Source organism: Artibeus jamaicensis, unplaced genomic scaffold, assembly GCF_021234435.1.
Source record: "Artibeus jamaicensis isolate MK-2021 breed Jamaican fruit bat unplaced genomic scaffold, CSHL_Jam_final contig_3152, whole genome shotgun sequence".
In the NCBI taxonomy this organism is placed as follows: Eukaryota; Metazoa; Chordata; class Mammalia; order Chiroptera; family Phyllostomidae; genus Artibeus; species Artibeus jamaicensis.
Window position 1 is genome coordinate 5,827,488 of NW_026521729.1, and position 25,506 is coordinate 5,852,993.

General features: G+C 57.9%; 2 protein-coding genes and 1 pseudogene across 6 annotated transcripts in view; 2 read left to right on the forward strand and 1 right to left on the reverse strand.

Moving 5' to 3' along the window:
- Positions 1-16,738, reverse strand: part of NOD2 (nucleotide binding oligomerization domain containing 2) — a 31,412-nt gene extending 14,674 nt beyond the window's left edge. The window contains exons 1-8 of one of the 4 annotated variants that reach the window (XM_053663215.1): positions 16,572-16,730; positions 11,831-11,886; positions 10,395-10,516; positions 7,689-7,847; positions 6,961-7,061; positions 6,159-6,625; positions 4,944-5,049; positions 622-2,440 (exon numbers count right to left, since the gene is read on the reverse strand). In XM_053663215.1, the coding sequence (XP_053519190.1) occupies positions 622-2,440; positions 4,944-5,049; positions 6,159-6,625; positions 6,961-7,061; positions 7,689-7,847; positions 10,395-10,516; positions 11,831-11,886; positions 16,572-16,710 (2,969 nt within the window). In that variant the 5' untranslated portion in view covers positions 16,711-16,730. Of the gene's footprint in view, positions 1-621; positions 2,441-4,943; positions 5,050-6,158; positions 6,626-6,960; positions 7,062-7,683; positions 7,848-10,394; positions 10,517-11,830; positions 11,887-16,571 lie in introns of those variants that run through there. The other 3 variants (XM_037141573.2, XM_053663216.1, XM_037141572.2) reach the window with 3 other exon arrangements.
- Positions 16,076-24,622, forward strand: SNX20 (sorting nexin 20). 2 transcript variants are annotated; one of them, XM_037141582.2, is made up of 4 exons: positions 16,076-16,203; positions 19,666-19,803; positions 21,191-21,342; positions 22,513-24,622. In XM_037141582.2, exons 2-4 carry the CDS (start codon positions 19,674-19,676, stop codon positions 23,176-23,178), a joined length of 948 nt encoding a protein of 315 aa, XP_036997477.2. In that variant the 5' UTR covers positions 16,076-16,203; positions 19,666-19,673; the 3' UTR covers positions 23,179-24,622. The 2 variants fall into 2 exon arrangements, with proteins under 2 accessions (XP_036997477.2, XP_036997478.2); XM_037141583.2 differs by having other exon boundaries at positions 16,113-16,196.
- On the forward strand, positions 16,644-19,659 carry LOC119046387 (60S ribosomal protein L23a-like; annotated as a pseudogene).
- Positions 24,623-25,506: the final 884 nt, after the last annotated feature.

Sequence of the window (25,506 nt, forward strand, 5' to 3'; positions counted from 1 at the left end):
ACCGTGGATTTGGAGCAGTTCCTAACAGGGCCACAGAGGACATGAAACTTGGCATGTGACTTCGAAGTCACGCCCATACGTCTGACGCCCATGCACAGACCGGGTGACGGGCACTGTCGGGGAGCAGGGACGAGTAACCAGAAAGACGGGACAAGTGACTCACAGCTCTGCCATTTCCTATGGGACCCTGGACAAGTTGCGTCACGTCTCTGAGCCTCAGATATAAGACAAAGGGGAAATGACTGTCCCTGCCACAGCCCAGAGTGGCTGAGGAGATAAGAGAGGTCACTCTGGGAAGATGCCCTGCCTGTCACACGGGCTGTCCTAGGAACCGTGGCTATCGACCCTATATGTCGACTAAGGCCCAGGTGGGCACTAGAATTATTGGAGGGATCACTTTGTAGATTATATAATTGTCTAACCACTACGCTATACGACTGCAACAAATATAAAAAACACAATAATAAAATGAACCAAGGCCCAGGCAGGGGAAGGGACCCGGCCAGGGCTGCACAGAAGAGGTGGCCAGAACTCCTGGATCGCAGCAGGTGTTCCCGCTCCTGCCCCTAGGTGGCAGTGGCGTCCACACCAGGCCTGACTGCCTTGCCCCGCGATACTTACTAAAGGGCCTTGAAGATGCTGAGGCCAGGCAGCAGCTGCTCCACCCCAGCGTCGCCCAGGGAGTTGTGGTCCAGCTGCAAGGCCACAGGCCGCCGGAGGTGCCGCAGCACGAAGGCCAGAGCGGCGCACTCGGCGGGGCCCACGCCGCAGAACGTCAGCTTGAGGTGCTCCACGCGGAACCCGCGCACGGCCTCCCGCGCCAGCCGCTCCTCCTGCAGCTCGTACAGACTCCGGATGAGCCACAAGAACCCGGGCAGGGCGTGCATGCTCTTGGCCTCCCCCGGCAGGGCCGGCGGGATGGAGTGGAAGTGCTTCCGGAGGCTGCGGGCCAGACACCGGCGGGCGCAGGCCTGGCGCTGCAGGAGCGCCTTCTCGGACACCTGGCACTCAGCCAGCAGGCCCCGGTGCTCCTGGGACAGCAGCCCTGCCAGGAAGGCCGCCGTGATCTGGAGGTTGTGCGGCTCGGCCTCCCGCAGCAAAGCCTCCACACCGCCCTCCCTGCTCCGCGGGCCCTGCACGCACAGCACGGGCAGCAGCCTGGCCAGCCGAGAGCTCCCCGTCCGAGCACAACTGAACAGGTGTCTGAGCGAGGGTGGCATCACGTCGGCACCGAGCGCCAGGTAGAACGCGGCAAAAAAGCACTGGAAAGTGATGTGCAAGAACTCCAGCAGGGGCGTGCCCCCGGACGCAGCCCCCTGGGTATGCACCAGGAAGCCAAGAGAAATGTCCTCCTCGTCCACACCTGCTGCCTGGAGCTGCTTGGCCGAGAACACGTAGCAGCTCCTGCCCAGGCCCCAGAGAGCCAGGCGGCCGAGGTGCAGGAGGGTGGAGAGCCTGCCTCTGAGCAGGCTGGGCCCCAGCTCTCGGCGGGCCGAGTCTGGCGGGGAGGCGTGCAGCAGGAAACGCTGCAGGAACAGCAGGTACATGCCCGTGGTGGTCTTCGGGGGCCCCCCACCCTGCAGCAACAGTTCCTGGTGGCATCTGGACACCATCCACGCAAAGACAGGAAGGTGGCACAAACCGTGGAGGGTCGAGGTTTCTCTGAGCAGGCGGACCAGGCGGTCGGCCACGCCCGGCCCCCGGTGGCACTTCCTCAGGTACAGTTCGATCCCGTCTTCGGAGAAGCCCTTGAGGTGCAGCTCCGTGCGCACATACTTCCGGAGGAGCGGGGACACCGCGTCCGGGCGGCTGGTCAGCACCTTGCGGGCATTCTTTAACAGGTTGCCCTGAAGAAGGTTGAAGAGCAGATTCTGGACAGACGTGGGGTCCGTCGGAGAGCAGTGCCGCTCGCGATCCGTGAACCGGAACCTGAACTCGTCAAAGCCGTCGAAGGTTAAGAGGACTCGGTCGGGGTGGTCAAGGAGGAACTGGAAGACGTCTTGTTGGCCAAGGTCAGGCCAACAGCAGTGTTCAAAGAGCAGCGTTCGCACGGACAGGGGTTTTGCCGAGCACTGCAGCTGCCGGCAGCTGAACGGGAAGACGAAGAGAAACTCCTGGAAGTCCCGCCCTGCAGCCCAGAGCAAGTGCAGCTGCTGCAGGAGGGTGGTCTTGCCGCTGCCCGCCTCGCCCACCACCAGCACGGTGTCCGCATCCTCATTGAGGTGGCCACCGGTGCCAAAGAGCCCCTCCAGGCCCAGGGTGGCAGGGCTCTGCTGTGGGGATCCGGCCATGCCCACTTCTGTCCGGATCTCCAGAACATTCTCCGTGTATATTTCCTCCAGGCAAAGATTCTCTGCTCCATCGTAGGTGCTCAGGAAGCGAGACTGAGCAGAGACCGTGGTCCTCAGCTTGGAGATGTACTTCTTACACGCGGTGGCGTCTGGAAGACAGAGGAAGAGGCCGCCGAGGTGGAGCCTGAGCCGGGAGTGGCTGCAGCGTGCTGTTGCAGGCGCCAGAGAACGGCCAGCGGGCTCTCCACTCCCAAGCTCTGGACTTGGAGGACAGTCACGTCACCTTCCTCCCCCTCAGCTTCTTCCCCTGAGAAGCGGGATGGAGGGTGGTCCCTACCTTGTAAGGTTTTCACCTGGATCAAATAAGATAATTCACGTCAAGGGCTTTACTCAGTGTCTGATACAAAATCAGCTCTCAAAAGACATTCGTTAGTGCTGTTGTCGTACGGAAATTGGGACGAGCTGCTGCTAAGAAGGGGCCCAGGGCTGGACCAGGAGCCCCACCATCCTAGGCAGCCTTAGAGAAATCCCTGCACCACCCAGCCTCAGCCGAATCTTCCCAAAGGCAAGCAGAAGGGTGAACGGCCGAGGAGCCCAGCATCTGAAGTCAGACATCCCTGAGTTTGAAACCTGAATCCCCCCGTCAGCGTGAGCAAGCCACTTTTCTGGCCTTGGTGGGCGCATCTGTAAAAATGGGGCCGATCCACATCTGGGAGGATCATTTCAGGAGGAAACGAGGTAAAATAGACTTTAGAAGAAAAACGGTGTTTCGTATCATTATTATTAGTGGGTGTGTTTTAGGTACAACCATGGACCCCTCCTTGGCCCCCAAAGAGGTCCACATCCTAACCCTCAGAATCTGTGAATATGTTCGTTACCTTACTTGGAAAAGGGACTAGACGGATGTGATTGAAGTCCTCAAATGGGGAGATGCCCCCAGGTTTCCTGGGTGGGCCTAGCCCTCGGGGTCACTGGGGTGCCTGGGTCAGTGCAGGGATGAGATTTCCTGTTCGAGGTCCACTTCCTCATCCTCTCCACCCACCCTCTGCCGTTGGAGTCCCAGTACAGGGTGTGTCCACGGGGCTGCAGCTTTTCCTTTACCATCCCAGCACCCAGGCAGGCCACTGCCTTGTCGGGGACAGTTCCCCTTTCAGGAAATGGGGAAGTGGCAGCCTAAGGGGAGCTCAGAGCGTGGGTCACCCCGTCACGGCCTCACTGCCCCCTGCCACGTTCTGGGCCGCATGTTCTCAACCCAGAGGCTAACCGGCAATCTCCCCGGAGCACTCTTACAACACAGGAGCTGGACTGTGTCACATAAAGGAGACACCCGCACCTCCTCCTCCATTCCCAGAACTGGCCGCTGTTGCTCCGAAAGCCTCACGATGCCCTGGGACACTGAGCACATTTCTTCCGAACACTCTGGTTTTCAGTGCGGCCTTTCCAGCTATCGGCCAGCAATAGAGAAATTCCCCAGGAAAAAGCATGACCACTCATTTTAAAAATAAACGATGCCACTCGTCCCCATCAGGACTGTCACCTGGGGGAACCGTGCACCATGGCACGGGGTGACAACAAGTGTGTGGCCAGTGGTGCTCATGGATATCAGCAACAGACGTTAACCAAGGGCAAAGCGGGCGGTGACCCTGTGTGGTGCACATCCCCCGCCGTCACTTATGTCTGAGCTCTGTTCTCAGGTGACAGTGTGCACGTCCAGAGGCCAAGCACAGGCTTCTTCTGGTCACCCTTCCCATGGGCACGCTCCCCGCCAAGAGGGGCGCCCCAGGGTGACAGATCCATCCGCCAGCACCACGCAGAGACGGGGCCCTCAGTGCCTATGGGCTTTCCCTACGGTGCCAGGAGAACAAGACCCAGAAAGCACCCAGCTTACATCTCTCTCCATCTCCACTGACGATCGCTTCTCCCAGGAAAAGAGAAAGCAAAGGTGCGGACTGTCTACAACCAGCCCGTACCCCCCCCCCACCCTGCCTCCTGTGCCAGGTGTCCCATCTGTAAAGCAGAGAAAGTGACACCTATGTCTCAGGGGACAGAGACTGTAAACGAAGCACCCCCAGGACACCTGAGCGGGGCGGCCAACCCCGTGGGACGAGCCCTACCATGCTGTTCAAATCCATCTGGTTCTCGAATTTTCAATAGTGAGTAGCTACATCACGGAGATTGAGAGATACCAGCCCTCAGTGAGGTCTCTAAATGCCTAATCACTCTGTCGTACACCTGAAACTCGGATAATGCTATCCATCAACTGTAACTGGAAAATAAAGCTAGAAGTAAAAGAGAGACCAGCCCTGTCTCAGAGTGTGCCCACATCTTTTTAGTGCAGGTCATGAGAGTTTGGCTAGTAAGCAATACCCATTGTCAGCCTTCAATACACAGTAGCTCCAGAGATCATTCTGGAAATAATAAAAGCTAACCCTGATATCACCATGAACCCTGTTCATCCTCCCAACGGCCCAGTGAGGCAGTGATGGTGTTACCCTTGAATCGGGGTAGCCGGGTCCGGGAGAGACTCGCTCAGCCAGCCTCTGAGAGACCAGCTGACGTGCCTGCACCTGGAGTTCTCTGCCCTGAGCCAGGACCCTGCTCAGCCCCTCCTTTCTTGTCTGATGGACCAAGAACACACGCACATATACATACCTTCGAAAGGTAGGGTCGGCGGGACCGGCAACTCCAGAACGTGCTGGAGGAGGAAAGCAGCCAGCCCGTTGGCCTTCACCGTGGCCAGATCCAGGAGCCTTCTTGCCTGTGGGGAAAGCGGAAGTGGTTACTTTTTCCAGAAGGGCTGAGGGACAAGTGTGGGGATTCCTGTGACTTCATAGGCACAATAAGAGGCCAGAAAAACAAGCAAGCAACAGCATGAGTTTAGAGAAGTCCAATTCATTCATTAATAATGCAGGCATTTCATCAACAAGTACTTAATGGGGACTTACTATGTGCAAGGTACTCTGAGCACAGTAGGCTTTCAGCCAGAGCCTACCATGTAGTAGGCATCTGAATACATTCTGGCTGCACTTAATTAATGATTAATGAACGAGTCAGGCACTAGGTCCAGCCCTGGCCCTCTCTGCAAGCTGATTCAGAGCACTTTCTGGACCTCAACTCCCCAATGTATACAGTAGGAAGTTAATGACGGCTTCGTCTGTGACACAGGAGGCCTGAGGGTCACTGTTTGGGGGGAAATAGAATGAAGAGGCTCCAAACGCTACACACGTCTGTGTTCTTGTGGAATGGCACTTTCTGAGGCTAAGCTACATCCCCGCTTGGGCTCTCCACGCCCTGACACAGTGGCACATCAGAACTGCTGTGTGGGCACTGAAACTGTGTGGGTGTATGCTGTGCTCATCTGAATTACTGCAGCTTTAATTTCATGAATTTTTATGACCTGCAGTATGTTGAGCAAACAGACTGCAACAGAAGGCCACAGCAGGCAATATCGCGGTCAACAGAATTGCTGGTGGCCGGTGGTGATGCTCGTGAGTGCTCACTATGCGCTAGACACTGTCTTGGGCGTTACACAAAACGACTCACTGATTTCTCCCCAGAAGCTACTGGCACTTTTACAAATGAGGAACCTGAGACAGAAAGGCCAGGGCCAGAGCGTTTCCATGGTGAGGATGGCCTCGTTCTGACTCCAGCCTGAGCCCGTGGCTGCCGCACAGCAGTCCATCTCATCAGAAGCGGAGTGATTCCAAAATGCAACAACTCTTACCAGCCAGACCACCTTCTTAAGGGAAACCCACGGTCCAGGCCTCACCCTGGGGCTGACCTCACTCACGACAACGAATGAGTGCTGGTGACTCAGCAGCACCTTTTTCCTGCGAATCTGGATCACCCTGGACGGAAGTGCCTTACCCGCTGGGATGACGTGAAGACGGGCAACCTGATTTCGTCACATTCGTACGGGCTGATGAAACCGCGCGCCTGCGCCAACTCCAACACGCCCTCCACGTGGCCGTAGAGTCTCCTGACAATGGCTGGCCGGCAACACCGCAGGTCCCGGGCTGGGTGGGGTGAGTGGGGGTCCCAGTGGCCATGCGACTTTGGGGACTGCCTGTCGGCCTGCACTTCCTGCAAAGCCGCGACGAGCTGCTCACAGCCCCAAGCACCTTTACTCCAGACCGTGTCCAGGAGGCGCCGGGCCAAGTGGGAGAGGGGCTGGCCGGGAAGGCTGAGGCCCTCGTAGTCCTCCCAAGACAGGACTTCCCAGGACAGGAGCCAGTCCAGGACGCTCTCAAAGCCCTCCAGGGACCCCGAGACCAGCAGCTCCACCAGCTGGCTTCTCTGTGCCCCGAAAGCCTCCTGCGTGCACATTTCACCTCCTGGGGAGGAGAGCGGGGACAGCATGACTTCACCAGAAGCAAGAAAGCTGTGGGGGGGCGGGGGAGGAGGCCAGTCTGCTCCACCCTGAGTCCAAGCTAACCACAGTTCAGCCTGCAGGCACTCCCCCATCCGAGTCCCCCATTGCACAGATGTGCAAACTGAGGCCCAGAGGGGGCAAGAAACTGGCTCAAGGTCCCACAAGGAGTTTGAAGCAGGCAGGAGTTAAATCAAGACCCCTGGCTCCCATATCCAGGCCTCATCCCCGGCTCAGGGAGTTTAAAAGAAGTCTGAGCCAGTATTGAGAGCCAGGTCTGCCGAGGGGCCGGGAACTGACCTCTCTCTGAGGCCGTGTGCCAGGGCTCCCGCGTGCCAGCTGGGTTCAGGCCATATGCCAGCTGATGCGTGCTGCAGTCATGGCTCGTATTCGTTAAGCACCTACAAGGTAACAGGCACCTTTCTAAGCAGTTTCCAGTCTGAATTCATCTACCCCTCCCATCCACTCTGAAGTAGATCTGAAGATGCCATGACCAGCCCCATTTTACAGATGGAAAAACTAAGGCACAGAGAGGCCAGGGGACCTGCACAAGTGCTCACAGACAGAGGAGGTGGGTTTGACCTCCAGCAACACAACTCCAGAAGCTTGCCTTTGACCCCTTGTACCTGGGTTCCTCACAGGGGCCTGAGCCCATGCCTGTGTAGGTGACCCTGTGCCACCCCAAGGGGCAGACCCAGCCCTGGCCGCTGTGGCTCAGTGGATTGAGCGTCAGCCTGAGAACCAAAGGGTTGCTGGTTCGATTCCCAGTCAGGGCGCAGGCCTGGGTTGCGGGCCAGGACGCCAGTAGAGGGAAGGCAACTCTCCCTCTCTTCTCCTTTCTCTAAAAATAACTAAATTTAATTTCATTTAAAAAAAAAAAGAAGCAGCCCCAGAACACTGCTAAAACTCAAGCGAAGCAAAAATCATTGCGCAAACCCTGTGGCTGCAAAGCTTGAGGGTGCACTGACCCCGGTCATCACTGCCCGCTTCCCACCTGCCCCAGGCCCCCCCCCACCACCAAACCTCACATGCTGTCGCCTCCGTCCACACTCAGCTCGTGCTGGGCTCGGCCCTCAGCCTCTGGGTTCTGAGAATTGAGGGGAGGCAGCCTCTGGAAGATCCAGGGAGGGTCCCCAAGCAGCAGAGAGAATCTCCTAGCAGGGCCTGCTCTGTGGCTGTCACAGGTCCTGGCAAAAATGAAAGTAAAAGGGTACAGGCACGGCCAAAGAGGAGGAACGCATGCTGCTTTTTATACGGCAGGGACGTTCCCAGGACTTTGGTGACTGGGCAGCCTTCCCATTGGCTCTTTATGGGTCTCACTCCCTTCTGGCCCCAGGTCTTAACTCATCATGGCATCCTGAGACTTGGCAGAGGGTGGGGCCCTTGAGGGGCACCGTGGGAATACTCCTGAGCCAAAAGTCCACCGAGGGAGGGGAGAGCATTCTGTGCCTGCCGCCACATGCCCGCCAGGGGAAGGGAAAGGAGAAACCTCCAACGAGAAGCCTTGTGCTGGCCGGGTGGGGAAAGAGAGCAGCGGGGTTGCCTGCGTGTCTGGCAGCTTGGGAAGGAGGGCATTCCCGATACAGAGGGTAAGCGAAGCAGGACCTAAAACCGTTCTCCCTGGCCAAGCAGGCTCCCCATTTGTACCCACGGCCGAGCAGAGGTGTCAAGAGGGTAGAGGTGGGGAGGGGAGGGGAGAGAACAGGAGGAGGCAGGAAGAGCACTGGGCCCTGCGGTGGTTCTCAGCCGAGCAAACGCCAGCACCCCTGGGGAAAAGAACCACCCAGCTCTCTTCGGGGCACAGCCCAAAAATGGGGTCGGCACTCACCCCCCGAGCCAACACCTGCAGGGCATGTGGGCAGCCAGGAATGAACGAAGTTTAACAGTTAATATGGCCCAGGATGAGGCGTGCCGCTCCCTCCCAGGGCAGACAGCTGCTCTCGCCTCTGAACCCAGACGGTCTGGGTCACCCTCTCTCTCATCACAGCTCATCAGGGTGAGCGAGCGGGCATGGCCAACTATCTCGGGCACACCCTGAGCAGGAAAGGCTAGGCCAGGTGTGGCAAGCCTCGCTTCGCCAGGGGAAACCCCGAAAGAGTGGGCCAGAAGCCAGAGTTGGCCAACCTGTCGTCTGGGACTAGGTAATTTTGGGCCATTCTGGCAGAAAGCCTTGTGCATCGGCCATGACCTCCATGGGGCCCTGAGACACACACCCAGGTGTGTTCACCCACTGGGGACAAGTAAGCAGGGCCCTTCCTGAACACACCGAGTCCAGGATCCCAATGGGTGGTCGAGCCACACAGATCCAAGCAGTAATGTTAGGGCTCAGTGGACACTGGGAGGGAGAGGCAGGGCAATGCCATAGCAGTCGACACTCTATTCTCCTACGAGCAGCTGGAAAGTCCCATCTCTGCCCGGGCCCTGTTCCAGAAACCTCAGGGCAGGGAGAGTTCCCAAAGATCAACTTGTCCAGCACCCTGTCTCCAAGCCAGGCTTGTCCTGTTCCATCTTAAACATCCAAGAGGGAGGACCTGGCTTTGTTGCTGTCCTCATTAAGCAGCTCAGGAAGTTCCTTATGATGTCTAACTTGAGTTTCTCCTGCTCCGCTTTAAATTGGGAGAGGGAGAAAACAGATGTCTGCTCAACAGATGTCCTGCCTTGCTGAGACAGGGCCAAGGGGAAGGGGTGACCCACGCAGACCCTCCCTGATCCCCAAGCTCAGGCCCAGACACCTCCTTCCTCCCTGAGACCACAGCCAGCCTGGGTCTCGGGGGCCCTGCCTGAGCAGCGGATTTGCTTCAGGGATGAAAGTTCAGCCACTCATTCTCTGCAGGCCGAAAGGGAGGGGGCCCTGGGGGGCCCAACTTCTGAACAGCGTCTCATTGGCAAGCAGTTGGCCATTACTTACCCTCCACAGCAGAGGGGCCCTGCCCTGGGTCCCCGCCAGCCTCAGATCCCAGGGTGCAGGCTGGCAACAGGGCCTTGAGTAACCCACGAACGTCAGGGCAGAGTGACTGGGACGCCAGAGCGGAGGCAATGAGAGTGTCGCTCTGGTTCTCTTCACCAAGGGGTTTCCCCTGCAGAGACCAGGGACCCTGTGGCCAGGTGGCAGCCCAAGGGGGGACCACCACCGCAACAGGGAGAAACCCGAAGGCTCAGGAAGAGGGAGAGAAACCAGGGCAGACTGAGGGCCAGGGGTTCAGCTTGGGGGGCTTGTTAGTTTTCTGGGAAGCAAGTAGGGTCAGCTGGGGGTTCCCCAACACGAGGCGCACGAGGCAAAGACACAGAGGATGTGAGTCTGGGCAGATCCTGCTGTGGGTCTGTCTGGCAGCGGTGAGAGGGTGAACAGGGGTCTCTGCACCCAGCAAGGTGGGTTGCACCAGACACTCCCAAAGGAGTTACCGGGCCACAGGAAATGTGAGAGATCGCCCGAGCACTCCCTCACCGGAACCCACCCGCCCTGAGGCATGCATGGAAAAGATGGGGAGACAGAGGCCCAGACAGGAGAGAGAGCAGTCCTGGCCGAGATCTGAAGCCTGGCCTCATTCCCAGGGCAGCAGGGGCCTCAAGACTTTCCAGCAGGCTCGTTCTCCCTCCACTGCCCCCGACCCGTTCAATCACCACGGCTCCCTGCACCTTAAAGGCTCAGGGGGCCCATGTCCTCAAACCTCATCTTCCACAGCCAGAGCCCGCCAGGGGGCTCCCCCTCCTTGAGATGCCCGCTCTCTGTCTACCTTCCATGTAGACTCCGGGATCCTCCAGGAGAAACTGAAGCAGTCCTTCTCAAACCCCGCGGCCAGGAGGGTTCCAAAGCCACGTGTCCGAGTCCCGGGGCGGGACCCTCGGCTCCCACCGTCTCCTGGCGACACCGGACACTGGAGCACACAGTCCGGGCTACTGGCAACCCCGAGTCTTCCCTGCAGTCGGGGCCACCACTTCAGGATGCCCAGGCTCCTGAGCTCTGCCCTGCCCGCGCCGGGCCCTACCCGCGCTTGGTCCCGCCCACCTGCAGGGCAGCCACGCCCCCTGTGTCTCATCCCACTGTGCCTGCCTCCCTGGTTGCCACACCTCCGCCGAGATTGGCTGGGCTACCTGTAGGGCTGGACCACTCTGGCTGCTTGACTCTGGCCAAGTATATCCTGGCTTCCGGGTCACCTTTCAACAGGAGGGAACCAGAGAATATCCCTCCTAACACGCCCCCCTTCTCTCTCTCTCTCTCTCTCTCTCTCACACACACACACACACACAGTGACATTCTGTGAAATGAGAAGCCAGGAAATGCAGTGTCAGAATACACCGCAGGCTTTGAGAGGGGTCAGTGAGCCCACAGCCATCTGAAGCCTTAATACTGTGGGGTCCGAGAGCAGTGCTTTGGGGGTGTGATGAGTTACACCTCAGGTGTGTCTTCTTTTTTTCCATTTTTCTTTCAATTCTGCTTTCTGAGTTGAGGCTCTCAGTTTTGTACCAATGGGGCTCGAGCACCTCTTGCTGATGACTTCTTATTGTCCCAAGCAAGTGACACTAGTTTTCCATTCAAGGTATTAATATAAATGTTCCATTTAAAAACACTTGTATTTGGAGATTTTTTTTTGAGGTCGAGGCTATTTAAAGAAAAAGAACTGGTATTTGCACAGTGCTTATGTATACAGACTCAGTTAGTACCGTCTCCAGGGCCTGACTAACATTGTCCCTAAGTGACAGATGAAGAAATCGAGGCACGGAAACATTAACCTACCCAAGTGGTGACCGCAGAGCCAAGGTTCGCCCCAAGGCGCCTGACCAGTTCTGGCCCCAGCCGCCACCCCACACGGCCTCCAGGTGAATGCCTGCACAGGAAGTCGGGTCAGGGCTGGGAAGTGCCACCCCCGACGGGCTGAAACCACCCCAGGAGAATCACCCCAGGCGGCACGCCGGGCTATCTGCCGGCATGCTCAGGACTAGCCTCCCTCTCACAGTGCCAAGCCAGCCACCCCCTAAATGCCCCATAACAGGGGGTTCCCTAGGACGACTGGCACAGCGACTGGGAAACTTGGCTGCCCTGTCTTCTTTCACAGACACAGCCAACCTGGGAGCAAGTTTTCCCGCCTGACCTTAAAAACGCATCCAGAATGCAGCCCCTTTGTACCAGGCCACCGCGACCACCATGGTGCCAATCACCAGCATCTCTTACCTGGGCTACAGGGATCCCAGCTGCCAGCCATGCTTCCAATAGCAGCTGGTGTGAGTCTATTAAAGAAACAAAGTCAAGTTATGCATCATTCCTGTGCTGAAACCCACCGGTGACTGCCATTTCAGAGTAAATGCCAAGGAGGGGCTTCAGGATGGCCATTTGCACCCTGTACTCTCTCAGGACCCCGTCCTCACCTCCCCCTCCTTCCAGCCGCACTGACTTCCTCTGTCCCTGGAACACACCTCGGGTCCTTTGCATTTGCTCTTCTCTCTGCCGGGAATGCTCGTCCTCTCCACACCTGCGTGGCTCCCTCTCTCCCTGGCGCATGTTGCGTTTTTCCCCATAGAATTTATCCGCACCCAACATACTGCAGATTTTCTTCTCTGTTGTCTTTGGTGTCAGTCTCTCACCCCAGAGACCGTGCTATCTTTTCGAGTTAGTATTTTCACTGGCTTTGGATAAACACCCAGAAGCGGAATTGCTGGACCCACGGTCAAGGGGACGATGACACCCTCCCACGGCTGACCTGTGCACACACAGCTGCGCAGGAATGGCACTGACAGGACTCAATTCTGTATCACTTAAGGACACCTCAAGGTTTAGGGTTTTGTTTTTGTTTTTTGCTTTTTAGTTAGTTTGTTTTTGCCAGACCTGTGAAGGCACACCTGTCAGTGATCAATTCTTGTGGAATTTACAAAAAAATTAAGAAACGTGTCCGTGTTGGGGGTCCCAAGCCTGTCGGACACCCCGAGTGGGGGTGAGCAGTAGTGTATGGTGTTCAGCCACTCGCCCACTGGTGTGAGGAGGAGCCTTAATGTCATTTCGTATCACGATTAGAGAAACTGAGATTTAGAGAAGGGCGGCGGCCTGCCCAGGGTACCCAGTGAGCCAGGGCTGAGCCCGGGCCACAGCACCGACCCCACCCTCTGCGTCACCCACTCACTTACCCATTTCTTCGTTCATCTGTCCCCACAGCAGTCACTGAGCACCCATGCTACTGTGAAAGTGCTGCTGTGGGGACAGAATGACAGAGTCCCCGCCATCATGGTGTCTGAGACCAGCGGTGCACAAGTAAACTAAGCAACCACAGTTCTCAGCAGAGGGGTCAGGGGAGGCCACACAGGGAGACACGGCTGAGCCGCAACATGAGGATGAGAAAGAGTGAGTCGTGGAGGAACCAAGAGAAGGGCACTGTCAGCTGAACGAAGTGCCAGGGCGCGGGCTGGGGGGCGGGTCTGAGGACAGAAGGCTGTCATGACACTGCTGTTTGTAAGCGGCTGGAGTGGGGCCGGCCTCCGGTGGGGTCTGCATTACTCCTGAGGCAGCAAGAAGCCACCCTAGACCCGAAGGTGCCGGCATTTCCTTTCCTGATGCCCTGGGACCCCTCGGTGTCCCCTTCTCACCATGTGGCTCCAGTACTACAGTGGAGGGCCACCCACTCCTGTGTCCCCTCCCCTTCTCGACAGTGGGGCCTTGCCTGTCCCTGGAAACACAGAGCCCCTGGGCCACACCGAGCTCTGGGCTGCAGAGAGAAGCCAGCTCCTGGCAGGCTACCCTGGTCCAGCTAGGTTCTTCCTGCACAGGCCAGACACCCCCGTGTCCGGGGCTTTCCGGCAAGTGTCTCCTGCCCCCAGAAGAGGAAGCAGAGACTCCCACACACCCTGCCCCGTGGTCGCCAGCTGCTCGGTGGGAGGCTCGCAGGACTGGAGAGAAGCGCTCCATCTCTCCATCCTGGCCAGTGTCTTGCAGACCACGCAGGCCCAGGCCGAGAGTGGGGGGGAAACCCGGAAAGCTGCAGGGCAGGACCCAGGGCAGGAGGGGAGAGGGAGTGCCCGCCCCGCTCCGCACGGAGCCCACGCCCCAGCCTCAGCAGCCACCTGCAGGCAGTGCCGGAGGGAGATGAATGGAGTACGGGCCCTGCCCTCAGGGGCTCACCCGCCAGCAGGCCAGACCCACACTCTCAGGATGCTCCCCTTGAATTAAACAGACCCTGATGTATGCAGATACCCTTTTTTTCAGGAAAGATTTTATATATTTAATTTTAGAGAGAGGAGAAGGGAGGAAGAAAGAGAGGGAGAGAAACATCGATCGGTTGCCTCTTGTATGTGCCCTGACTGGACACTGAACACGCAGCCCAAGCCTGTGCCCTGACTGGGGATTGAACCAGCGACCTTTTGCTTTGCAGAACAACGCCCAACCCACTGAGCCACACCGGTCAGGGCCAGATACTCTTTGTACAGCCTGTGCACCGGCCATTTCAATAAGCAAGGCCAGTAGGTAACTGTGGAGGCGTAAATACGGCGCCTCTTACCTCACACCGTACACAAAACTCCACCCTAGATGAGACTGTCAAACTGGAAAGGTTTTGGAGTGGCCGGAATCGCCACCGCTCGCCCAGCGCCTCCCGCGTGCTGCCCGGGTTCTAGGTGCTTTGCCCGTCTTTGCTCACCCCGAGCCTCACGACAGCCTGTGAGACGTCACTGCAGAAATACTCCTACTTTGCCATGTATCATGCACACCCATGTTTTTGGCCCAGACTTTCAGAGGAAATAAAGTCTTTCATTTTAATTTTTTAATTCAATCTTTTATTTATCTATATTTAGAAATAAAACTGATTATCATATTCCAGGGTATTGTTTTGTATATGGGTATCATTATTTCTCCCTAGAGTCACACTTTTAACTCATAAGCGTAAATTAAAATTAAAAACATTTATATAGATACGAAATTAGTACTACTCAGGTATTATGCCCATCTTTATTTTCCCCTCAAACATTTGGGGAAAAAAGTATGCATTATACATGGCAGAATATGGTAATAAGAAAGGAGGAAGTTCCAGGACTTCAAGGTATAACACCCCCGTTGAAAGAAAAGACTGAAAAAAAAAACAACAAAGAAAAGATTGACATGGTTGAATACTTGAAAGTCAGCAACTTCTAGTAATCAAAACACTCCCTTCAGAGACTACGAATGCAAAGCACAGGAGGGGGGAGACTGAGAAGCCTGCACCCCAGTGAGCTCGTGAAGAACACCTCCAGCCCACAAGGAAAATAATCCGATCAACACTGAGCGACGGACTTGCACAGACGCCTCACCAAGGAGGATCTAAAGATGGCGATACGCCCACGGGAGGATGCTCAGCATCACCGGTCAGAGGGCACGTAACCCGAAAGCAGGACAAGCTGCCGCCGCACGCCCACGAGAACAGCTGGAGAAAGGGCACCTCGTTCAAATGCGGGCCAGGGCGTGGAGCACCTGGACGCGTCACTCACCATGGGCGGGGCTGCGGGGGGCGGAGACACAGACTGCCACTCAAGGAGATGGTGTGACGTAACCTGGTAACCTGTTAAAGGAGCAGCCAGTCATTTCGCCTGAGATAAACAGGGGCACTTGCACACGCGTGTGAGAGTATTCCCAGGAGCATTCATCGTGACAAACAACCCGAACGGGCATCCACAGACCGAAAAAAAAAGGAGGGGCGGAAATAATCATGTATTTGGAAATGGAGCAAGACAACCATGAAAACGAAAAAGCTCCAGCTACACACGAAAGGGCATGAATCTCACTCAAATCAATGAATGAAAGAGACCAGACGTGAAAATGTAGGAAGAGTTCGTGCGGTTCAATGCACAGAAAATTCAAAACATGAGTCAAATGAGGCTGTTGTTTTGGGGTCCATCCACAGGTGGTTCTAATCGCGGGGTGGGGAATCAGAGCTGGAAGACGCACAGTGGACCACCGAGCTTCTGTTTTTTCTCTTGTGCCCACCTGCTGCCCTCAAGGCCACCACGCTGGTGCCCGTGAACCGTGCAGCCTCCAGAGGCGTGGCTTCCCTGGTTCTTTCTGTCGGGAGCGTGGGAAGCAGCTTTGCCCAGAGAAAGGCACCAAACGGGACTATCAGTCTACCCCACCTCCCTCCCCAACCCACACTGGCTCTGGCCCCCCCTGCTCTGTGCTCCTGGCCTCAGTTTCCCCATCTGTGAATGGGGTATGAGGCCCCCCCCCCCGTCTTGCCTAGCTCATGGCAGGATAACAAACACTGAAGAGCTTTGGGGCCTGAGGTCTGAATGTCAGAGATTGTTCCAGGACAGGGAGGGACAGCCGGGCCACTGCAAGGCTGTGGGAGGTGAGTTCCAGCTTGAACCCTCAGAGCTGTCCGTCACTGGGGTTCACTACGCCATCTTTCACCAGCCAATGGGCTGGGGTGACCCGGAACAGGTCACACACCCTGTTTCCTGTTTTCAAATGGGGAACTAAGGGGAGCCACAGCCACTCGGCTGCTCCCCGGGAGCCGGGCCGGAGAGCTGGAGGGGGCCGTAGGACACGCCCAGCGGACCCCCGGACACCCACCGCACAGACGCCTCAGGTCAGAGGTGGGCCTGAGCCTGTCCTTCTGGGACCCAGGCCTCTGTAGCTGTTGGGGGTAGGGCGGGACAGAGAAGAGTCGGTGACAGTGTCTATACAGGGGGAAGGGGTCTCCTTAGCGCCCTGGGACAGAGCAGGGAGCAGCCCCTCAACCCTTGTGGCCTCAGTTCCTTTTGAAGTGGCTGACACTTCTACCACACCTCCTGAACCTGGGGAATAACTCACCACACCTGTGCTTCTCAAAAATGGTGCCAGGGAACCCCTGGACTGTGCCCCCAGACCTGCTAGATTGAACTCTCTGGTGTTGGGAGCCAGGAATCTGCCCTTTACTGGCCCCCAGCACCGCCCCCCCCAGAAAGTTCCAGTGCCCACTCACATGTGGGTGTCCCTCCAGTGTCTGGGTCCTCTGTCTCCCAGGTCAGGCCAGGCCCGCTGGTGTCTTGGCCCTGATGGCCAGCCCTCTGCCGCCCCTTTGAGAGGCAGCGTGGGTGGTGAAGGCGGCCCTGGGTGGACATCAGAGGGACTGGACACGGCAGGGGCCCTTGGAGCAGGAAGTGACGTCCGGGGCACCGAGGAGGGAGCAGACCGACAGCGCAGGGGCTGGACGGTGCAGGGGCTGGGAAGCTGCTCTGGGCCCCGGGCCAAGGACGGGCGCCTGGCCACCAGCAACGGCGCCTGCAGTGTTGTAAAGTCTAGAAATCTTTGCTACACAGGCTGTGGGGAACGGAGGGAAGGGCCCACAAAACCCCACATGTCGCCGTCCCCAAAGGGCATTTGCAATTACGGGATTGCTTCCCCATCTCACAGATGAGGAAACTGAGCCCTTGAGAGAGACAGGAAGCTGCCTCACACTCCTTCCTGCTCCTCTAAATGGTGGCAGCCCACCGATCCCATGAGAGAAAAGGCTGGGGCCTGGCTTTGGCTGCTGAGCTGGATTTTTATTCTGAAAATAAAACTGTTCAGCGTACCCAAGACTTTACTAAGTGGCCCAGCCAAGGTCATCATTCCTGGGGTCTCAAAGGGTCTCTTGGCAAACAGTGCCCTGCTTCTGACCGGCACCAACTGGAAGGGCTGGGACCACTGAGGCCAGGGACACCCGCCATCAGCCATTGTACAGACGAGCTAACTGTGGCAGGCGCCTAGGAGGGCCCACGGGAGACACTGGGCCCCAAGGGTCCCAACCACCGGGGGTCTGTCAGATAAGAGTGTGTGTGGACCACTCGCTCTCTTGCCTGGGCACCCACCCAAATACAGGGAGCCCGCCCCTCGCCACCCACCATCTGTCAGCAGCACAGATTGCTCAATGGAGAAACCAAGGCCTGAAGACACTCAGGGACTTGCCTATGGACCCACCATTGGTCAGGACAGAGGCCCGACTCCTTGATGGGAGATGAGAGATAAACAAAGTGTACAAGCCATGCCCCCCTCCATGCCTCAGTTTCCCATCTGTATAAGGGGAGGTTGGGCAAAGGCACCTGGACTCATTGGACGACTGCCCAAAGCCACCAGGGGCTTGGCCCAGCGTTCCTTTCGCCTGACACAGAGAGAGCCGCCCCTGGAAACAGGGGCCCCTGGCCCGAGCCGACCTCGCCTCTCCCCAGGCCCGGCCAGATCCAGGAGGCCCTCAGCCCCTGGCACCGGGGTGGGCTCTGGCCACAGTCAGGAACACTGCTAGGACTGTCCCAGTACAGGGGTGCAGACGCAGGCCCAGAATCTGAGAGACCGGAGTTCAAGTCCCAGCTCCAGCCCTGTGACCCACCTGCAGCCCCTGCAGCTCCTGTGAAAAAGGGGTCAAGGTCGCCGGCACCCTTCTCATGTGAATTCCTGCTAATGTTTTAGTCATCCCTTTTTCTGACTTGTCTCAGATGTTTAAAGTTCTGTTCCAACGCATACCTCGCTTTAGAGTCATTTACTTCTCAATTACCTCCTGGAGTACCTGTCACAGGTACAATCAGAGCAGGGACAATGACACAGTGCCGGGCCTGGGGGTGCCCTGAGCTGACAGTTGCTTCACACGGATGCCGACCTCAGGAAGGGGGCCTCTGTCGGACTGCCCTTCAACAGGAAACTGAGGCGCATGCGGGAACTGGCCAGGCACCGGTTTATGTCATTTGGCGCCCGCATCATGGACAGCACTGCATACACTGGCCCCAGGGCTCCGCTGCGCACCCTCCCCCAGCCGGGTGGAGAGGATCCTGAAGTCAGGTCAGTCCGCGCTGGTGTCCTGCCCACCACCGACAAGCTCCTGATCGTGGGCAGGTCGAAGTCTCAGTTCCTTTATCATAAAATGGGGATTCAACTTTTCCACAAAGACGGCACCCAAAGCAAAGAAGGAAGCCTTGCCCCTCCCAAAGCCAAAGCCAAAGCCAAAGCCAAGTGATGGGTGCTGAAAGGTGTCCACAGCTACGAGAAAAAGAAGAAGATCCACACATCACCCAACTCCCAACAGCCGAAGATGCTGCAGCCCCATAGGCGGGCTAACCATCCCTGGAGGTGCCCCCGGGAGAAATGAGCTTGACCTCTACGCCATCATCAAGGTCCCCCTGAGTACCAAGTCGGCCATAGAGAAGACAGAGGACAGCCACACACCTGTGTTCATTGTGGAGGTCAAGGCCAACAAGCAGCAGATCAAACAGGCTGGGAAGACGCTCCATGACATTGATGTGGCCAAGGTCAACACCCCGATCAGGCCTGGCGGGGAGAAGGAGGCCTGTGTCCGACCGGCTCCTGATGAAGAAGCTTCGGATGCTGCCAACAGAAGTGGGATCGTCTAAGCTGAGTCCAGCTGGCTAATCCTAAATATAAAAGTTTCACACTGTATAAAAACACAGAGATTCAAATCTCCTACTGCACGGGGATTCAGACCAAGTGAGAGAGTGGGTGTCACCTGCAGAGGGCAGGGGTTGGCATGTCCCGGCACTGGGCTTCCCGAGTCGGGCACCCTCACCAGCCACGTGACCTTGGGCTAACCCTCAGCTGCTCTTGGGAGTCAGGATAGCCTTTCGTGGTCATTCAACAAGAGGGTGGCTGGGAAGAACCCGGGTGGCTGCAGCGGGTGGAAGAAGCTGTCAGTAAACGTTTGCTTAGTGATAGAGAGAGAGACAGGACAGACAGACAGGTGCCAGGATCTCCGCCCTGGACGCTGAGAGTTCACTTACAAATGTCACAGCAAACAAGGCATTGGGCAACTCAGTACCTTTCCTCCAGCTCATCACTAAAGCCGTTGTCACCTCTGCCAGAAGTCACCTCATTTAAAATTCACAGCAGCTCGGTAACATAGGGATCCTCACAAGAAGAAAGGGTCCAGTCGGCCTTGGACCAGTCGGTCCGGTGAAGGGCCAGACCCCGTTCAGCACGTGGCAGTCAGACGGACAGCTGGGCGGGCAGTGGAGGGCTCCGCCGTGGGGACTCTCGCACCAGGAACCCCACCGTGAGTGGACACTCACTGTCTCTCTTGTCCCCCCTGGCAGCCTTCAACATGGCAAGTGCCGAGCACCCTGGGAGCCCCGGATGGACAGGACGCATGGCCCAGAGCCGGGCAGCGGCCAAGCAGCAAGCGACAGCCAGTGGCCCGGATCTCCCATCTCCAGGACCTGAAGGGGACTCAGGTGGACTTGAGGCTTGGAGCTTGGTCAGGGGAACAGAGCTGTGCAGACATTTGAAGTTCACGTGCGGGCACTGTGGCAGCTGCCACTAGAAGGCAGGGCGGCTCCCTAACCAGGTTATCCCGCAGTCAGCACGGAGACAGGGACTTCGTGCAAGCGGGTTATCTGCCGGCGGCCCCCAGTGGGAGAGCAGGGCAGTGGGGAGAGAAAGGGCAGGGAGCCGCATGGGGGCCCATGGACAGATTACTGGGCAACGGGGGGTCCTCAGGAAGCCTATGCGGAGCATCCCTCAGAGCAGCCCCTCTGAGGAGTGAGGAGGCCAGGCTAAGACCCACCAGTCCCACCCTTCATGGCTGAGGGGCTCCCCACAGCAAGCTGCTCTAAAGCCCTGGGGGCAGGAGTCCTCCGAAGCCAGTGGGGTGGTCCCCAACAGTGCGCACCAAAGCGTCAGCTTTAGCGCCCACTCCTGGAGCCAATCTCTGCTCTGTGGCTGATTCGCTCATGTGCCCACTGAAGGCCTGCTGGGTCCCCATCCCTGGACAGGGAGCTACGGACACAGGAGCCAATCAAACACCACACTGGTGCCCAAGTTTAGTTGGGAAATAGGGCTGGAAGATCATTTGAGATGCCGTGGGAACGGCTATGGGGCCAAGTGGGCAGCTCTCTAATGCCATGAAGTGCTATGAGGGCGGGGTCTTGAAGGTCACATGGGAGAAGGGCCCCCTGGGACCCATATCCCTTGAAAGAAAATGCCCGATGATTTGTGCATTTTTGGTGGACAAAGATGCTCATCTCTGCCGGGATTCTCAGAGTGGTCCAGGGCTCAAGTGAGGTTTAAGGAATTTGGGAGGCAGGGATGAGGAGGGTGGTGCTGGGGACAGGAGGGGCAGAGTGTGTGAGAAAAAGCATGGCGTGCAGGCAGTGAGGGGAGAGGGTTGGGAGGGCCCAGCCAGGCTGAGCCCAAAGCCCACCATCCTCCCAGTCCCCTGTCCTACCCACTGACCTGTGCTCAGGAGGCCAGTGACAACTGACAACCAGAGTCAGTGGTGCAGGTCGTGCAGAGATGAGCAAGCCACAGTGCCAGCCCGGGGTTCCACAGTGGCCGACCCACCAGACAGAAGTGCAAAATGCAACACTGCACCTCACACCAAAACTGCTCAGGGAAGACAGGCTAGTTCAGGTCGCCTGTGGCAGGGTGGATTCCGCCAGGTGGGCACAGGGTCAGGCTGATGCCCAGCTGGACCTATTCTTGGTGGGATGGAGGCCGGGGGGAGTCACAGCTCTTCTGGGAATCCAATGCCCCACCCCGGACAGACCCGGCCATCTCCCCAGGCCCGTGCCCCCAAGTGCGCTGCCCCGGTACCAGTCCTCACGGGTGCTGTTCCGGCAGACCCCGACAGCAGCCTGAGTCCCAACTCCAGCATGACCACGCGGGAGCTGCAGGAGTACTGGAGGAACGAGAAGGGCTGCTGGAAGCCCATCAAGCTTCTCTTCGAGATCTCCTCGGCCCACATCGAGGAGAGAAAGTTCTGCAAGTTCGTGGTAAGCAGCGCCTCCTCCCCTGCCCCTGCCCCTGCCCTAATGCGGTGACTCAGCTTCCCCGGCCGTGGGCTGGGTTCACACACTTGCACTTCCCGAGTTCCTCTGGGGGAAGTGGTGCAAAAGTAAGACGTCATCCTCGCCACTGCGCCGGTGCCGTGAGGACGGGAGGCCTCGAGTCCCAGTCGCCAGAGCCAGCCATTAACCCCGGGGTTTAGTCACCCGTGTCTCATCGCCGTTTTTACCACACCCAGTGTCATTTGCGTGATCACTTACCTAACGCTTCCCTTTAAATTGGGCCACTTAAAAAAAAATCACTAAATAAATATTTCTAAGAAAGCCACCTTACAGGGAAAACCAGTACCATGTGGCAGGAAGAAAAGGCGACTGTAAACGTAAGTCCAAGGAAAGTGATGCACCGCTGTTCAGGTGCAGCCGGCTCCTGGCGGGGACGCCTGTGCGTGGGGCTGTTCTCCTGGTGAAAGCAGAATTTCAGCCTGGGTCTCGCAGTGGGGGCGTCAACGACCACGGAGGAGCCACACTCCACCTTTCTCGGGACCCCAGTTCTAACGACATCTGACACTGCGCACTGACCGCAGACTGGGTTCAGTGCCTCGACTCACTGAACCCTCACCGGAGCGAGGCCCCGAGAGGTCCCCTTAGCTGCCCGAGACCACACGGCTAGGCCAGAGGGAGGTGGGGCGGGTGGGCGCGATACCCCGGGCAGTCTGCCCCCGGCATCAGAATCCTTTTGAAAGAGAACTAGAAAGGGATGCTGGTCTTCCTGTGTAGCCCTGCAGCCCGGGTAGCCGCTGAACCGTCTGCAGGCGTGAGGCACCTGGTAACCCAAGGTTCCCCTCCCGGCACCGGAGGCCCAGTGCAGACCCCTCGCCTGGCCTGCTCCGTGCTCCTTCTCCCCGCCCGCACCCCAGCGGCCTCCTCGTCGCTGTGCTTGTTATTCTTGGGCTGACTCTGGTCACCATCCATTGTACAGCTCAGCCCATCCCCGTGGCACTTTAAAACAGAGTCACACACGAGAACGGCCCATTTCCAGGGCTTTGAATTAGGATAGTTGTGATTTGACTTGGCCAGGCACACTCTGTGGGTTCAAACCCTGCCAGTTCAGACCCTCTGTCGGGAAGTCCTCAAAGGCTGCCTCGTCTTACCTCGCAGGTGTACCAGGTGGTTGTCGTCCAGACAGGGAGCTTCGACAGCAACAAAGCCGTCCTGGGGCGGCGGTACTCGGACTTCCAGGCGCTGCAAAAAAGCCTGCTCAAGACCTTCGGGGAGGAGATTGAAGACGTGCCCTTCCCCAAGAAGCGCCTGGTGGGGAACTTCACGCAGGAGATGATCCTGGAGCGCAAGCTGGCCTTCAAGGAGTACCTGAGCCTGCTCTACTCCATCCGCTGCGTGCGCAGGTCCCGCGAGTTCATCGACTTCCTGACGCGGCCCGAGCTGAAGGAGGCCTTTGGCTGCCTGCGGGCCGGGCAGTACACCAAGGCGCTGGACATCCTGCTGCACGTGGTGCCCCTGCAGCAGAAGCTGACCGGACACTGGCCCACGGCGGTGGTGCCCGCCTTCTGCGCCATGCTGGTGTGCCACCGGGAGCTCGAGCGCCCCCTGGAGGCCTTCGCGGCCGGCGAGCAGGCCCTGGAGCGCCTGCTCGCCAGGGAGGGGCACCGCTACTACGCCCCGCTGCTGGACGCCATGATCCGCCTGGCCTACGCGCTGGGCAAGGACTTTGTGTCGCTGCAGGAGAGACTGGAGGACAGCCAGCTCCGGAGGCCCACCGCCCGGGGCTTCACCCTGAAGGAACTGGCCGTGCGGGAATATCTGTGATGAGCGGCTCTGGCAAGACCCGCTGGGGATCTGAGATCACCAAGTCTGGGGTGCCCTTCGGATGGGGAGAGCCACATCGGGCCACGTGGGGCTCTGACTTGCGGGGTGCCCTTGGGCGAGCGCCTCGTCTGGCCCTCCATTTCCCCATCTGCGTTGAACCGAGGTTCTCCCAGACACCCTTAGAAGCCTCTGCTTGTGTCCCGTGTCCCATGTCCCATGTCCCTTAGACATCAGGCTCACTTCATCTCAGAACCGCCAACCCACTGCCGGGACCTGGACGGGAGGCTCAACCTCACCCCTGCTCCTCTTGGCAGCTAGAGCAGAGTTTTCCACCGCGAACCGCGGGCGCACCTACTCCACTTCTTCTCCTTCTGGGTCCTTTCTGTCTGCTCCCTCCCTCGCCAAGCTGCTACCTCGGCAAACAGCACATATTCCCACCCACTTTCCTAAGCACTTTGGTCTTCCTTCTTAGTGTCTGGACCCAATCAGCAAACAGAAGGTGGGAATATTTGCTTTGGGCAAATTGACCAGTATGGGCCCGGGGTGGGCTGTCTGTCATCCTGTGAAGGGTAGAAGCCATCATGTCGTAAGGCATTTGTGGGGGGAAGGAGGGAGAGAGAAAAAGATCAGCGTAAGAGAGAAACATCAATCAGTTGCCTCTTGCACACGCCCCAAGCAGGGACCAAACCCACAAGTGAGGCATGTGCCCTGACTGGGAATCGAACTGGCAACCTTTCACTCTGCAGATTGACACCCAACTGATTAAGCCATAAGGCATTTTTAATAAGGACTGTTGACAGCTGTCCTCTAGTTAGGGTGATATAACTAGTGGCTTCCCCGGGTGATGAAGGCAGCCTGAGGGAAGTGGGAGAAGTGCGCAGGGGAACCTGGCAGAACACTGACTGAATGCTCACACCTCCCCATCCGAGGCACAGCGTTCTTAGAGGTTCTCTGGCAGGTTGGCGTGACCCCAGCTGAAGTCCGCTGCCAGGAAAGGACACCGAGGGCCCCAAAGTGGAGCGGAGTCTGGACCAGTGACCTGGGGTCAACACTGGACCAGCTGTGGATGGCACAGCTGGTGTGGGCCCAGTATGTGTTTGAGGCTGGAGGCTCCTGGGGCCCTAAACCGTCTGGCTGAGCTTAGTAGGGCAAACTACAGAGGCTGTGACCTCGGAACCCTCATGTGAGGCTCCACGCTGGCCTGGGCAGGAAGCTGGCTCAGCACAGGGGTACCCCAGCTGGGGACAAGCATTCACTGAGCCGCACCCGAATGCGCTTCAACAGTGACACTGTGTGGCAACACCAGGCTCTGTCCGGAAGGCTGGAAACTTGCTGATACCTTGGAGCAGAGAAAGCCTTCAGGCCCCTCCCTCTGCTCCAGGGAGGAAGGGCAACTCGGGTCGGGAGGTGCTGGGCTTCTTGAGAATTAAAGCGTAAGATGAGAAAACAAAAGCCTCGCCGACTCTCTGTTGCGATGCATTGCGCTGATTCTGCAGGTTATCTCATCAAAGAGACAACACTGGCAACTAGGAGGGACCCCCAGCGTTCACTAAGAAAGAGAAAAATGCCCAACCGAGGTGGAGGGGGAGTTTAATAGGCGATTCGGGCAGCGAGCTGGGTGAACAAAGAGGCCCAGGTATCAGGGTCCAGGTGAAGTCTGCCCGCTGGGTGTGGAGGGACAGGGACGAAATCTGTGAGTCCACCTGGGCACCAGGCGGAGGGTGGGGAATCATCTGGAATGTGAACTGCAGGGTTTGGGGTCTGATCACACACAGCGTGGCCCAAATACTCCCACGGAGAGGTCGTGGCAAAGTGGTCCCGGCCGGAGGCCTGCAGCTCGCTGAATAGAGTGACCCTCGAGCCAGGCCTGCTGAGGGACAGGACACCACTGAGTACAGAGGTGTCAAATGTGGGGGTAATGTGCACCCCAACATCACACGTACACGGTGTGTTTGTGGGGCAGGCAGAGAGAATTTTTCATCAACCCACATGGGGTAGGAGGGACCTACAGCATCATTTCAGGGTGTTCCCTACTAGGAACCCTAACACAGGGCTGGCTTCCTACCTTGTGCATGAAGGACACCAAGGGCAGCTTCCGGGTCCCACCTTGCCTCTTCCTGGTGACAGTCGTTGCAGCCCTCCCGGGTCTTTGACAGTTGTGCCCTGTCGGGTCACAGGTGCTCTTGGTCCTCCAGGACGCTGCCCCCACGGCCCTCCGCAGCCCAGGCTAGGGAGCAGAAGCAGCAGCAGCACCGTCTGGAGATTAGAAATGCTGAGTTCCGGGCTCCGCCCCGACCGGCCGAATCAGAAACTGCATGTTCACACGTG